The 14560-nt window shown below is 37.9% G+C and overlaps 1 protein-coding gene across 2 annotated transcripts in view; it reads right to left on the bottom strand.

The window, feature by feature from the left end:
• The window catches only part of LOC126297739 (E3 ubiquitin-protein ligase HERC2), a 752343-nt gene that overhangs the window by 61510 nt on the left and 676273 nt on the right, over window positions 1-14560 (bottom strand). For both annotated transcript variants that reach the window (XM_049988889.1, XM_049988890.1), the window contains 2 exons: window positions 2404-2598; window positions 2024-2158 (listed from right to left, as the gene is read on the bottom strand). In XM_049988889.1, the coding sequence (XP_049844846.1) occupies window positions 2024-2158; window positions 2404-2598 (330 nt within the window). The remainder of the gene's footprint in view (window positions 1-2023; window positions 2159-2403; window positions 2599-14560) is intronic.

The following is a 14560-nucleotide window of genomic DNA, read 5'->3' as shown; positions in this document are numbered from 1 at the left end:
AATATAGAAATTCAAATTGTACAGTCCAGGTGAGTTTTGAACTCACGGCCCTCCATGCAACAATTTAGTGTCATAACCACTACACCACGGTGCTATTAAGCTTCTTTTGTGACAATATATTGCAGCCCAGCCAATACGGCTAGTCTCTCAATAGTCACTGAAGTCTTACATATGTACCTCTGGATAGCAACCCAATATTAGTAACAGACTAAAGAAGAATTGTGCAAAAACATAAAGGAAGATTTTCAAAATGTAATGCTTGAAATTCTCCAAGGAAGTTTCATATCAGCGCACACTCCACTGCAGAGTGAAAATCTCATTCTGGAAACATCCCCCAGGCTTTGGCTAAGCCATGTCTCCGCAATATCCTTTCTTTCAGGAGTGCTAGTTCTGCAAGGTTTGCAGGAGAGCTTCTGTAAAGTTTGGAAGGTAGGAGACGAGGTACTGGCAGAAGTAAAGCTGTGAGTACCGGGCGTGAGTCGTGCTTCGGTAGCTCAGATGGTAGAGCACTTGCCCGCGAAAGGCAAAGGTCCCGAGTTCGAGTCTCGGTCGGGCACACAGTTTTAATCTGCCAGGAAGTTTCAGTTAGAATTTGTTGGAATTCCACAGTTTCTTTAGTGAAGAATGGTGTCATAGTCTATGGGGCTGCACCCCCCTCCCCCAGAACTACATCTGTTTATTCTTGAGAGAGAGAGAGAGAGAGAGAGAGAGAGAGAGAGAGAGAGAGAGAGAGAGAGATTCTTGCATCATAGCTTTCAGGCTTAGCAGTTTCGATAATTTTCCTGTTATTGTAGTTGTTATTATAATAGATTCAGAAAACACCTTTGTTTACTCTAGAGAATCTGGAGATAGAATGGTGATACAAAACTTCTGTGACGTCACTCCCACTCCCCCGGACCAAAATCATGGATTCGACTCTGGCCATGAGTAATTGGCACTTGGTCCCTGGAGTGAAATGAAACCCACATATTAGAAAACCAGTAATAATCTGGTAGAGAAAGGCATTTTCATTTGGGCAACACCACATCAAAAAATTTCAATGCTCCAACCATTCAATGTGTTTTGTGTTGGTCACTTAGTTACCTGGGAAACCATCAAGCCCAAATGTTTCTATAGCCAAGAGGTTCAGACAGAAATATTTGACAAAGAAATGTGTAACTTGCCTAGGGATTCCTATCTGTCTTGCATAATTTTATTCTTCACATCATCTACGATGAGTGGAAGATGCCATTTAAACTTGGATATAATCCTGATAGCAATCTGCACATTAGGACTGCACAATCGGTAGTTACTTCCTAGATTGCCCTCACTATAATGTCAATCTCCAAAAGGTAGATATTATTTGACCCAACATTTTGTAAAGCCCAGCTTATGATCCTCATTAAAAACCATGAATACAGAGTATAATTTGCTATATGTAAATGACACTAATATTTGAATAATCAACTAACAAATGAATTAAGTAAAGATGATATATCTGTTCTTCCAGGAATGCTAGTCCTGCAAGTTTCAAAGAACTTCTGTAAAGTTTGGTAAATAGGAAATGAGGAACTGGCAGAAGTAAAATTGTGAGGACAGGTTGAGAGTTGTGCTTTGGCAGCTCAGCCAATAGAGCACTTGCTCACAAAAGACAAAGGTCCTGTGGTTGAGTCTCAACCCTGCACAAAGTTTTAATATGCCACAAAGTTTCATATCAGTGCACACACTCTGCTGCAGAGTGAAAATTTCATTCTGCACACATAATGTTTCTTACTACAATGGCATCTGATAGCTCATCTCTCTATTAGGTGAAGAACTGCAAGGTCTTGTCTGTTGTATGGTGGTCATAAGTGCTCTTGGATCTTTAGACATATTTAAAAGCAAATGATCATTTCCAGCAATATAATTACTGAAGGTACTATTAATAAACATAGCAAGATTTTCATAAAATATAATTGAGTATTTCAAGGACTCTGACATCTCAAAACTGAACATATAAACATGTGACAATTTATGGAAATAACTTCATATACTCTTCATTTACCTGGGACATAATCTCTATCCACCTCTGTAAGATCAGCTGGTGTTAAAGTCATTCCAGCTAACTGCTTCCATACAGCTTCTGCAAGGTTCAGGCTTAAGGGGCTACCTGTCCTGATAGCAATTCCCATTAGAATACCTGTAAAAAGTTTGTGTATAATAATTAGCATCAATTTCTCATTGCTGCTTAAAATGATGTACTATGTAGTGACAATTAACATTCAAACATTTTAACTTATAGTTAACTACCATTATTCCTTAGTTTTTTGTTAGATTTAAATCACATCTTGCGTGTAAAAATTGGTGAACCAAAAATTAAAATATTTTCATGTCATACTCTATTCAAATATCAGACATATTTACTTTATTTTGTTAGGAACATACCCAGGAATCTGAACATATTCATGTGCAGTGGTGATTTCAAGGTAGGGTTCAAGAGAAAACAGTCACGATTTGTTCCTGTATCATCTCGGCCATTGGGTGTAACAATCAATAATGGAAGACACCCATTTTGAAGTTCTTCACACATCTCAGTAATGCTCTCACTGTAGCCTCCTCCACAATCATCTACACTTTCCCCTGGAAAGAATTTAAGATACTTCAAAATTTTGGTATACTCAGAATGATCAAATGTTAGCAATTTCCTTAAATTATTTGGCCCATGATTACTATATGACACAAGCAAATACCAAAACTATAGAAGCATATAGCACTTACAAAGAAACACCAATTGAATGATGATTTATTGCTCTGACCATCTCAACAAGCGGCTAATCACTATCAGAATTACTGTCTGTGTAGCATAGTTGTTCCTGAGGTACATAATGATGCACCAGTGTACTAGTGGTTGGTGATGAATCTGCAGTATATTCAATATCATCTACTAGCACATCTGTACATCATTTTATACCTCAGAAACAGCTACTCTACGGAAAACATTAATTCTGAAGACACTCTCAAACATACAACTTTTCACATAACCTGATGATGACTACGCACTAGCCAAAATTATGTCACAGCAATAACTGCCATGCAACAGGAGTAGTTGTTTAATCCTATGACTGCTGTGGATCCGTTAACCTATCATGTGTAGCATTCCCTGGAACTGTGGATACTTTTGAGTGCACCACTGTGCATTTCCTCCAGTACTATGATTGTATTTACTCACGCAGCCATACTGATCCCTGATTGTTAATGAAACATGTAGAAATGCAGTCACTCAGGTATCTGCATTTATTTACACCACCACCAGGTGTCTGGAGTTTGAGCTACTTCACTGGAGGGTCCAGTCGTGTTTACTATTGTGAACTATTGTCGCTGTTTTTAACTTTGCTGGGTGTCTAATTATTTACCAAGATTGCCAGCAGAGCATTATTCACATTGCTTTTATGATCTAAGCAGGTTGACTACATTTAATTTTTGGAGATAAAATGGCACTATAACAAGGTTGGATGCAAGAAAAAATTTTGGAGATACTAATAGCAACAGTGAAGAAGAATTCTTTGATACCAGTAACAGTTATTACTCATCTATAGGACTGAACAGCGATAATTTTAGGCAAGCACATCATCATGTTTCACATACTCAGTTCATTCTTAAGAATCATGGGAAGTCTCGAAGTTGTGATGAAACATTTGCAAAAAGAGCACATCCTAAAGACAAATTTTATAGCCAGAAGGTTATTTCCACCCATTTTCAAGTATGAAGTTAATGGTTTAGATCTAACACAAGTGTCATTTATGGAATGATTCATGGATTTGGAAATATTTCATGACACTTCTCACAGAAGGCCTGATTAAAATTACTGTAAGTTAAAGCAATATACTTTATCTATTTACCATGGCTAATATGCCAGAATAAGTGCATTCACGGCTTTCAAAGTGAAAAGGTATATGATCTGAGGAACTTTACTACTTTTATTGCTATTTGTCCTCACATGGGTCAGTTGGAAAATCCGAAAATCAGCAATTTCTAGTTCAGATATCTACTACCACACAAATCAGTTTTCAACAATATTACACCCCAAAATTCATTTGCATCAATTCAGAGAATGTTTTACTTATATGATTACTGTGTGAGTACCAGTGGAGAAAATTTATTCAAAATTAGAAGAACTCTTGACAAAGTTAAAACACATTCTGCTATCTGTGTAACCAGTTGTTTATCAGTGGAATGTGCTGAAGTTAAGCCACTGTTTAAGAAGGGAGATAAAGAAATAGCATCAAATTTCTGTCCAATTTCGCTTTTGCCAGAATTTTCAAAAATTTTAGAAAAAGTAATGTACAATTGGCTTTATAACCACCTCATCTCAAATAACATACTGTCAAAGTCGCAGTTCGGATTTCTAAAGGATTCTGATATTGAGAAGGCTAACTACAGTTACAGTGAAAATGTGCTTAATTCATTAAACAAAAAATTGCAAGCAACTGGTATATTTTGTAATCTGTCTAAGGCATTTGACTGTGTAAGTCACAATATCCTTTTAAGTACATAAGAATATTATGGTGTAACAGGAGACACTGCAAAATGGTTCAGATCTTATATCTCCGGCAGAAAACAAAGGGTGTTATTAGGAAAGAGGCATGTATTAAGCTATCAGGCATCATCATCCAACTGGGAACTAATTACATGTGGGGTCCCACAAAGTGCCATTTTAGGACCCTTACTTTTTCTTTTGTATATCAATGACCTTTCATCAGTAACATTATCAGATGCGAAGTTCGTTTTGTTTGCTGATGATACAAACATTGCAGTAAATTGCTAATCAAGTGTAGTCTTAGAAAGATTGGCTAATAAAATATTTGTGGACATTAATCACTGGTTCCTAGCCAATTCTTTGTCACTAAACTTTGAAAAAACACACAAAATGCAGTTCACAACTCCTCACTATGGATCAATTGGAATAGAATGAAATCTAATCTAATCTAATCTGTAGTGCATTTCTTGAGTGCAGAAACTTCTGCAGCGACAAAAGCCTAATGTTATTCAATGGATGTTTATCTTTTAAGCAATTTATTGTATTCCAACAGAGTTTGGAAACAAGATGTGTGTATTGTGTGGTTGTCGTACTGGTATGTCTTGGATTTTAGAGAGTATACAGGTGAGACACCTAAAATATGAATCTAAAATTTGGGTAAATGTAACAAGTTACTAGGTACATTTATGAACAACGGGGGGTCCATAAACTCTCTTTACAGTTTCAAAAATGTATCACAAAAGCATCTAATATCTTCTTCAGATTTGTACTGTGCACTTAATGACTATCAAAATTTTAATCACATTACATTTCTGTGAGGTATGAGATACTGCGAAATGAATTACGTATGAAATGGTTACTTCTCACTAGGAGGCACTGTGTGTGTAAAGGTTACTGGAAAAAAGTTTGCACTTAAAATGTGAGAACAAATGTCTATGGATGAAACGTTCTTCACCCAAGTTTGCATAAGTGATGCCGCTAACCTTTAATCTTTCAGGGGAACTGAACACACACAATGTGAGAATCTGTGGACTGGAAAACCTTGATGTGGCAAGGAACTTTAGCAAGATAGTCCACAGGTAAATAAATGTGTGGTCTGAGATCATGTGTAGTTACACCATTGCTACTTTTTTCTTCGACAAGGCATCAATAACTGCAAATGTTTATTTGGGCCTCTTGACCGAACATATGTCATGACAACTACATAACATTCAACCAAGTATAATGTTCAGTAAGATTCTGCACCACCACACTGGGAACCACATGTTGGTATCTATAACAAGTCACAGGAACAACAATGAGTAGCACTAGAACCGGGTGAATCAGGTTAAAATTATAGCAGATGTTGATGTGATGAGAAATCCTATTTGAACACCAATGCTTTATGTTAAACGGGGCAATAAAAGAGAAGTGCAAATATGAACTAAGACAAGTCCAAATATGAACCATCTGTTAAAGAGAAAGACTGTCAGGAAAGAAGCATTGTTTGTCCATTACAGAAAATGTGAAGAAACAAGAAATATGAATGCCAAATATACAATACACTATCATACGTGGTACCCCACACAATGAAAAATTGATAAACCACTTGTGACTGTATAAGAAAGATGAAATTAAATTGATAGTATTACAAAATATAAACTGCCTGGCAACAAAAGTGAAGCATGCAGGAGACATGGTCAGATGTAAATATAACTTTGTACAAGTAAACAGAATTAGTGGGTTAGTAAATGTTTACAGTTGCAATTCACTGGAGCAGGTAAAACCATTTCCAGAGTGCTTGTGTTGTTCATGTTCAGTTTTGTTACCAGGCCTGGTAGGATATATAAAGGACATGAACAGCAGGTAATGGGACAACCTTTCCTAACATAACCTTGTTTTATAGAAATAGCTGATACCAAATAACTTATATAGGTGAACATTATCTCAGCTGTTTAAATAAACGAATTTCATATGATTTTGTAGATGATGTTTTATATTTCAGGCTAAAATGTATAAAAAGAAATTAATTTGTTACATTCTGTATGTATGGGTAAAATTCTTCTTCTTTTAGAAATATCTGAAATTACAAAATATCTGGCATACTTAAAAATTCCTATTACTAATTACAAAATCTAATGATAATAATTAAATTTATTTCTGGATTCATTTACAAAATAATGTTATATCTTGGTGATGATTCTTCTTTTGTCAAGGAAGTTTGTAAACTCTTTTGCTTTGTAAATGCTTTGGAATATTGTTAGTACTGCAGAATGTTAGTAGTAGTGGGCACGCCTCTGATGGAAATGCATGTATTCTTCAATTCTGTCACTAATAATGTAATTGATGGTTTTATGAAAATGGAGATTGTGAAGTCAGTGTGATATAGAAGAATGGAATAAAATAAAGGAAAGTCATAGCAGCAGAAAGAATTTCATCAATTATTCAGTTCAATGGGAACCTCTCAATGTTATAAAAATTATAGCCTCAAGAATGTACCCCTAGACATGAGAACTGCAGCCAACAACAAGAGAAAATGAAGATAAGTAAAAAGTTTTTCTTTTGTATATCTTACTACTCTCAAATTTTCAGAACTTGTGTAGAGATAGAGAATTTTAACAGGGATGTATGGGAGGTTAAGATTACCAGCATCAGAAGTTGAGTGATCACTGTGAAGGACATAGAGTTGCCGTGTACTTGTATGTGACCGGTCGACCATGTTTGACAATAACATGGGAGGATCATCATACTGTGCACCAAGCCCACTGTAACTCCTTCACACCTGCACCTGTCATTTTGGAACAAGTAATATACTCCCTACAGCTTTTGTTTTTATCATCATGTCATCTGTTTAAGACAGTATTATCAATACGTGACAGAGTTTGAAAGGGACCGTATTGCAGAACTTGATTTGGTTGGCTGGTCAAATTGTCCACTATACAAATTTGTGAGGTACTGAGATGTGACAGTTGCCCTATGTTGTACTGTATGGGAACTCATCCTCAAGGTTCTGGAAACCACATTTAAAAATCACAAGGGAGGATCACTGTACCTGGCATCAAGCACACTGTAGTCCCTTCACATCTGCACTAGCAGATCCTAATTTTCTGATTGTGTTGTTACATCGTCTTCACTATGATGAGCATCACAGGTAGCCCCATACACCAAAGCTTCATGATCACTGAGTGGGTGATCAGTTGGCTTGTACCTCTGGACTGCAGTAGGGCATCATATGAAGGACATAGATGATGGCTCTGCACTTATGTCTTCTTGATGAATGGTAATAATCCTGAACTTCATATGCGAGATCCGAGAAGTGACAAAGGATACATTATAGCCCAAAGTAGCACTTTCGTAACTTTTCCACTAGTTCAACCTTCCACCCAGATGGAATATACATACGAAGTCTCCCAGGATGTAACTCACTGACCACTGCTTGACATTATAATGCTCTTCGTCTATCTCCTGGGTGTCCAGGATTCCTGCGTAAACCAGCTGCCATGCCTTTTTTGTCCTGATGATGTGTTTCACATAGTCATTCTGTGTAGCTTGAAACAGAAACAGAGTATCCATTGTCGTTTCAACCTCGTGACCGTGGCAGAAGGAACAGTGTGAAGCCTGGTCTTGCTTTGCTGTGTTGCATGTACACGTCACTATGGGCAGCATTGTATCCCAATCTCTCTGTTTGACATTGGTATACATGGAGAGCTTCTCTGCCAACGTCTTATTAAATCATTCGAAGAGGACATTCATCTGTGGATGGCAGACAATTGTCATCCTGTACGTGATCTTGCAATGTGAAATTATTTCTGGTATTATTCTTGACTGGAAGACTTTTCTGTATTCAGAGATCATCACATGGGGTGCTCTGTGCTTTAAAATGACATATTACAAGGAAATTTGCAATTTCCAGAGCTTTGGCAGTCGGCACAGATTTTATGACAGCGTGGTGGGTGAGGACGTCAGTCCAGACTGACTATTATCCACTGAGCCCTATTTGTCAATTTTGGTAACTTCCCCACAAGATCGATTTTAGTTTGGGGGAATGTTGCTGCTGCAGCTGGAATTGGTAAAATATGCATTGTAGACAATGTGCTTCCATTATTGGCATCCCTTATAGTGGCTCACATAATGACTAATGGATTGGTAGAAAGCTGGCCAGCAATACCTCCATCTGAATCTGTCTAGAGTCTTAAAGAATCCCAAGTGACCAGATGTAGCAGCTAGTAGACATTTTTCAGGATCACTGGACACAGATAAGCTGGGCTGATGAGAAACTGTTTCCCCACCACTGGATAATAGTTCATCTTGTACAATATTCTGCTTATTAACTGGAATCCTCCTTTGGTTGGTTCCTATTCTTCAATGATTCTTTGGTTCTGAGTAATGCTGCATCTTCCCTCTGTTCTGTAACAATGTCATTTAATGCAGCAATGACCAAGATTCTGTCCACACTGTTGTGTTCTGCAGATGATTTCTTCAGTTAGTGTCCTTACATTTGCATCCACTTTTGCATCACATGTGACAATGTAATCCTGAGGTCTCAAAGCCCATCTCACCAAATGACCTTAAAGATCCTTCAGGCTAGTCAGCCAGCAGAGAGAATGGTGATCCATCACAATGGCAAATGGTTTGCCACATAAATACAGCCAGAACTTGTTGATGTCCTAAACAACTGCAAGGTACTCTTTTCTCAGTTGTAGTGTAGTTCTTCTCAGACTAGGAATACGATGTAGGTGGTGACCTGGTAAAGATAGCTACTTAACTGGAGGCACTAATGTGCATTTCGTGCAACTGTTTCAGCGTCACTATCAGCCTCGTCTTAATGCGGCTGTTAGGTGTGTTAACATGGGGCTGGAGGAGGCACTGATGGCAGTGAGCATGTGTCACATTGCAGCGGTGCCAGTTGAGTCTATCAACAGATCAGGTTTCACTAGGCATAGTCTGCACCTCAATAGGTATGGGAAGGGGAGGCTACCAAAGCTTATAGGTGACAGTGTTGTGGGTGGTGGTGGAATCACTCATGGAAAAATTCCAGTAGTAGTTGGTATTAGAGCACCACCATTTTTTGATTGAAGTCAGATGATAGGTATGCCTGCTTAAAGAAAGTCCCTCTAAGGAATCACCTTCAGAGGACATCATGTTTCCAAGTAGAGAAGGAATTAGCATATTTCATCAAAATATAAGAGAGACACTAAAAGAGAGATACACTAAAAGTTATCAGATAGATTATATAATGGTAAGACAGAGATTTAGGAACCAGGTTTTAAATTGTAAGACATTCCCAGGGGCAGATGTGGACTCTGACCACAATCTATTGGTTATGAACTGTAGATTAAAACTGAAGAAACTGCAAAAAGGTGGGAAATTGAGGAGATGGGACCTGGATAAACTGAAAGAACCAGAGGTTGTACAGAGTTTCAGGGAGAGCATAAGGGAGCAATTGACGGGAATGGGGGAAAGAAATACAGTAGAAGAAGAATGGGTAGCTTTGAGGGATGAAGTAGTGAAGGCAGCAGAGGATCAAGTAGGTAAAAAGACGAGGGCTAGTAGAAATCCTTGGGCAACAGAAGAAATATTGAATTTAATTGATGAAAGGAGAAAATATAAAAATGCAGTAAATGAAGCAGGCAAAAAGGAATACAAACGTCTCAAAATGAGATCGACAGGAAGTGCAAAATGGCTAAGCACAGATGGCTAGAGGACAAATGTAAGGATGTAGAGGTGTATCTCACGAAGGGTAAGATAGATACTGCCTACAGGAAAATTAAAGAGACCTTTGGAGAAAAGAGAACCACTTGCATGAATATCAAGAGCTCAGATGGAAACCCAGTTCTAAGCAAAGGAAGGAAAGCAGAAAGGTGGAAGGAGTATATAGAGGGTCTATACAGGGGCGATGTTCTTGAGGACAATATTATGGAAATGGAAGAGGATGTAGATGAAGATGAAATGGGAGATATGATACTGCGTGAAGAGTTTGGCAGAGCACTGAAAGACCTGAGTCGAAACAAGGCCCTGGCAGTAGCCTTGGGAGAGCCAGTCCTGACAAAACTCTTCCATCTGGTGAGCAAGATGTATGAGACAGGCGAAATACCCTCAGACTTCAAGAAGAATATAATAAACCCAATCCCAAAGAAAGCAGGTGTTGACAGATGTGAAAATTACCGAACTATCAGTTTAATAAGTCACGGCTGCAAAATACTTACGCGAATTCTTTACAGATGAATGGAGAAACTAGTAGAAGCCGACCTTGGGGAAGATCAGTTTGGATTCTGTAGAAATATTGGAACACGTGAGGCAATACTGACCCTACGGCTTATCTTAGAAGAAAGATTAAGGAAAGGCAAACCTACGTTTCTAGCATTTGTAGACTTGAGAGAAAGCTTTTGACAATGTTAACTGGAATACTCTCTTTCAAATTCTGAAGGTGGCAGGGGTAAAATATAGTGAGCGAAAGGCTATTTACAATTTGTATAGAAACCAAATGGCAGTTATAAGAGTTGAGGGGCGTGAAAGGAAAGCAGTGTTTGGGAAAGGAGTGAGGCAGGGTTGTAGCCTCTCCTCAATGTTATTCAATCTGTATATTGAGCAAGCAGTGAAGGAAACAAAAGAAAAATTCGGTGTAGGTATTAAAAACCATGGAGAAGAAATAAAAACTTTGAGGTTCGCCGATGACATTGTAATTCTGTCAGAGACAGCAAATGACTTGGAAGAGCAGTTGAATGGAGTGGATAGTGTCTTGAAGGGAGGATGTATGATGAACATCAACAAAAGCAAAACGAGGATCATGGAATGTAGTCAAATTAAGTCGGGTGATGTTGAGGGTATTAGATTAGGAAATGAGACACTTAAAGTAGTAAAGGAGTTTTGCTATTTGGGGAGCAAAATAACTGATGATGGTCAAAGTAGAGTGGATATAAAATGTTGACTGGCAATGGGAAGGAAAGCATTTCTGAAGAAGAGAAATTTGTTAACATTGAGTATTGCTTTAAGTGTTAGGAAGTCGTTTCTGAAAGTATTTGTATGGAGTGTAGCCATGTATGGAAGTGAAACATGGACGATAAATAGTTTAGACAAGAAGAGCATAGAAGCTTTCGAAATGTGGTGCTACAGAAGAATGCTGAAGATTAGATGGATAGATCACATAACTAATGAGGAGCTGTTGAACAGGATTCGGGAGAAGAGAAGTTTGTGGCACAACTTGACTAGAAGAAAGGATTGGTTGGTAGGACATGTTCTGAGGCATCAAGGGATTACCAATTTAGTATTGGAGGGCAGTGTGGAGGGTAAAGATCATAGAGGGAGACCAAGAGTATTATACACTATTATACACTAAGCAGATTCAGAAGGATGTAGGCTGCAGTACGTACTGGGAGATTAAGCAGCTTGCACAGGATAGAGTAGCATGGAGAGCTGCATCAAACCAGTCTCAGGACTGAAGCCCACAACAACATAATAGGTATTAGAGATAAAGTAAGTGAACTGCTTATACATGCTGACTCTGAAATTATTGGTATATCAGAGCACCACTTAAATAATTTGTCAATTCAGAGATTTCCTTTACCAGGGTACAGATCAGCTGGATGTATTTCAAGGAGGAAGTATCAGAAATTAGTTATATGTGATGACTTCAGTATTAATTTTCTATGTGATTGTGCAAGAAAAAGGGTGTTGGTAGATCTCCTAAATTCATATGATCTGATGCAGACTGTGTTTTTTCCAACTAGGGTGCAGGGTAACAGTAGCACTGCCATAGACAATATTTTTATTCATTCTTCATTACTAGATGGGCATTCTGTTAGTAAAAGGGTGAATGGTCTTTCAGACCATGATGCACAAATTTTAACACTGAAAGACTTTTGTACTCAAATGAATATAACATACAATTACAAACTATGTAGGAATACTAATCCAATGGCAATAGAGAGGAACAAGAGTGGCAGGATGTTTATAATGCCGATAACATAGATGACAAATATAATGCTTTCCTTAACACATTTCTCATGCTCTTTGAAAGTTGCTTTCCATTAGAAGATTCTAAAAAGGTACAGTAAAAGGCAGCCTGGGTGGCTGACTAGTGGGATAAAGGTATCACGTAGAACAAAGTGGTAATTATATCAAAATGTTAGAAGTAATCACAATTGAGCTACAGTAGCCCATTACAAACAGTTTGGTGAGGAGCTTAAAAATGTTATAGTACGGCAAAGAGTATGTGGTACGTAAATTCAATAGCTAATACACAGGATAAAATTAAAACCATATGGTCAGCCGTGAAGGAAATGACTGGTCAGCAGCCCAAGGTTGACGATATAAAGTCAGTTTGCAGTCAGAATATTTTTGTCACTGATAAATCAGATATACATACAGTATTTAACAATCACTTTCTGAGCATTGCTGGTGAATTAAATAAAAGCTTAGTTTCTTCAGGGAATCATGTAACTCTCTTGGAAAATGCCTTTCTGAAATTGATGTCTGAAACACTCCTCTGTGATGTCAAGAGATTGAGTCAATAATTAAATCACTGAAGACTAAGGACTCTCATGGATATGATGGAATGCCTAGCAGAATATGAAAGTACTGTGCTGCACATGTTTAGCCCTGTACAACTGAAAATGCTGCATTCTATTTTCTCTCTGAGCTACTTATATATGTGACGAGGGCCTCCCGTTGGGTAGACCGTTCGCCTCGTGCAAGTCTTCTGAGTTGACGCAACTTCGGCGACGATGTGTCGATGGGGATGAAATGATGATGATTAGGGCAACACAACACCCAGTCCCTGAGTGAAAAAAATCTCCGACCCAGCCGGGAATCAAATCCCGGCCTGTAGGATTGACAGTCTGTCGTGCTGACTACTCAGCTACTGGGGGCGGATTGTAAGGTACTGGAGGGATTAGACAAAAGGTTTTGAATGCTAGGCATCTTTCTTGATTTAACTAAGGTGTCTGATTGTGTAGATCATAAAATATTGCTACGGAAGTTGGACCATTACGGAATAAGGTGAGTAACTGACAATTGGTTCACCTCTTTCTTTAACAACAGACAGCAAAAGATCATTACCCACAGCACTGAGAATGGCTATGATGTGAAGTCTGAGTGGGGCAAGGTCAAATGAGAGGGTACCCCAGGGATTAGTCCTGGGTCACTCCTGTTCCTTATTTATATAAATGACATGCCATCTAGTATTACAGGTGATTTTAAAATATTTCTGTTTGATGACGACACTAGTTTGGTAGTAAAGGATGTTGTGTGCAACACTGGGACTGTTTCAAATAGTGCAGTTCATGACTCAAGTTCATGGCTAGTCGAAAATAAACTAACATTAAATCACAGTAAGACTCAGTTTTTACATTTTCCAACACATAATTCAACAAAATTAGATGTTTTAATTTTACAGAATGGGCATATGATTAGTGAAGCTGAACAGTTTAATTTCTAGGTGTTCAGATACATAGTAAACTGTCATGGAAAGCCCAAGTTCAGGATCTTGTTCAAAGACTTGCTGCCATTTTTACTATTCGAATGGTATCTGAAATAAGTGATCGTTCGACATGAAAATTAGTCTACTTTGCTTATTTTCATTTGCTTACGTCATATGATATTATATTTTGAGTTAACCCTTCCCATTCTAAAAGGATATTTTTGGCTCAGAAATGGATGGTTCGGGCAATAAATAGTGTAAGTACATGAACCTCTTGTCGACCCCTGCTCTGGGTATTTTGACATTGACCCTTTATTGTTGTTTCTTGTTAACAATATCAGCTTATTCCCAAGAATAAGTAGCATCTGCTCAATTTATAGTTGGCAGAAATCCAATATGCATTTGGATCGGACTTCCTTAACTCTTGTGCAGAAGGGTGTGCAGTATACTGCTGCATCCATTTTCAATAAACTACCACAAGAAATCAAAAATCTTAGCAGTAATCCATGCGCTTTCAAATCAAAACTGAAGAGTTTCCATATGGATCACATCTTCTATTCTGTTGAGGAGTTGCTTGAAAAATTAAGCTGATTCTTATGTTATGTTGTTGATTGCATTTACTTGAACTTATGGCTTAACTTTTTTTGGGTTCATAAACATTTTATTTT

This window comes from Schistocerca gregaria, chromosome X (assembly GCF_023897955.1).
Source record: "Schistocerca gregaria isolate iqSchGreg1 chromosome X, iqSchGreg1.2, whole genome shotgun sequence".
Classification (NCBI taxonomy): domain Eukaryota; kingdom Metazoa; phylum Arthropoda; class Insecta; order Orthoptera; family Acrididae; genus Schistocerca; species Schistocerca gregaria.
This window is presented reverse-complemented; position numbering and strand designations above follow the sequence as displayed.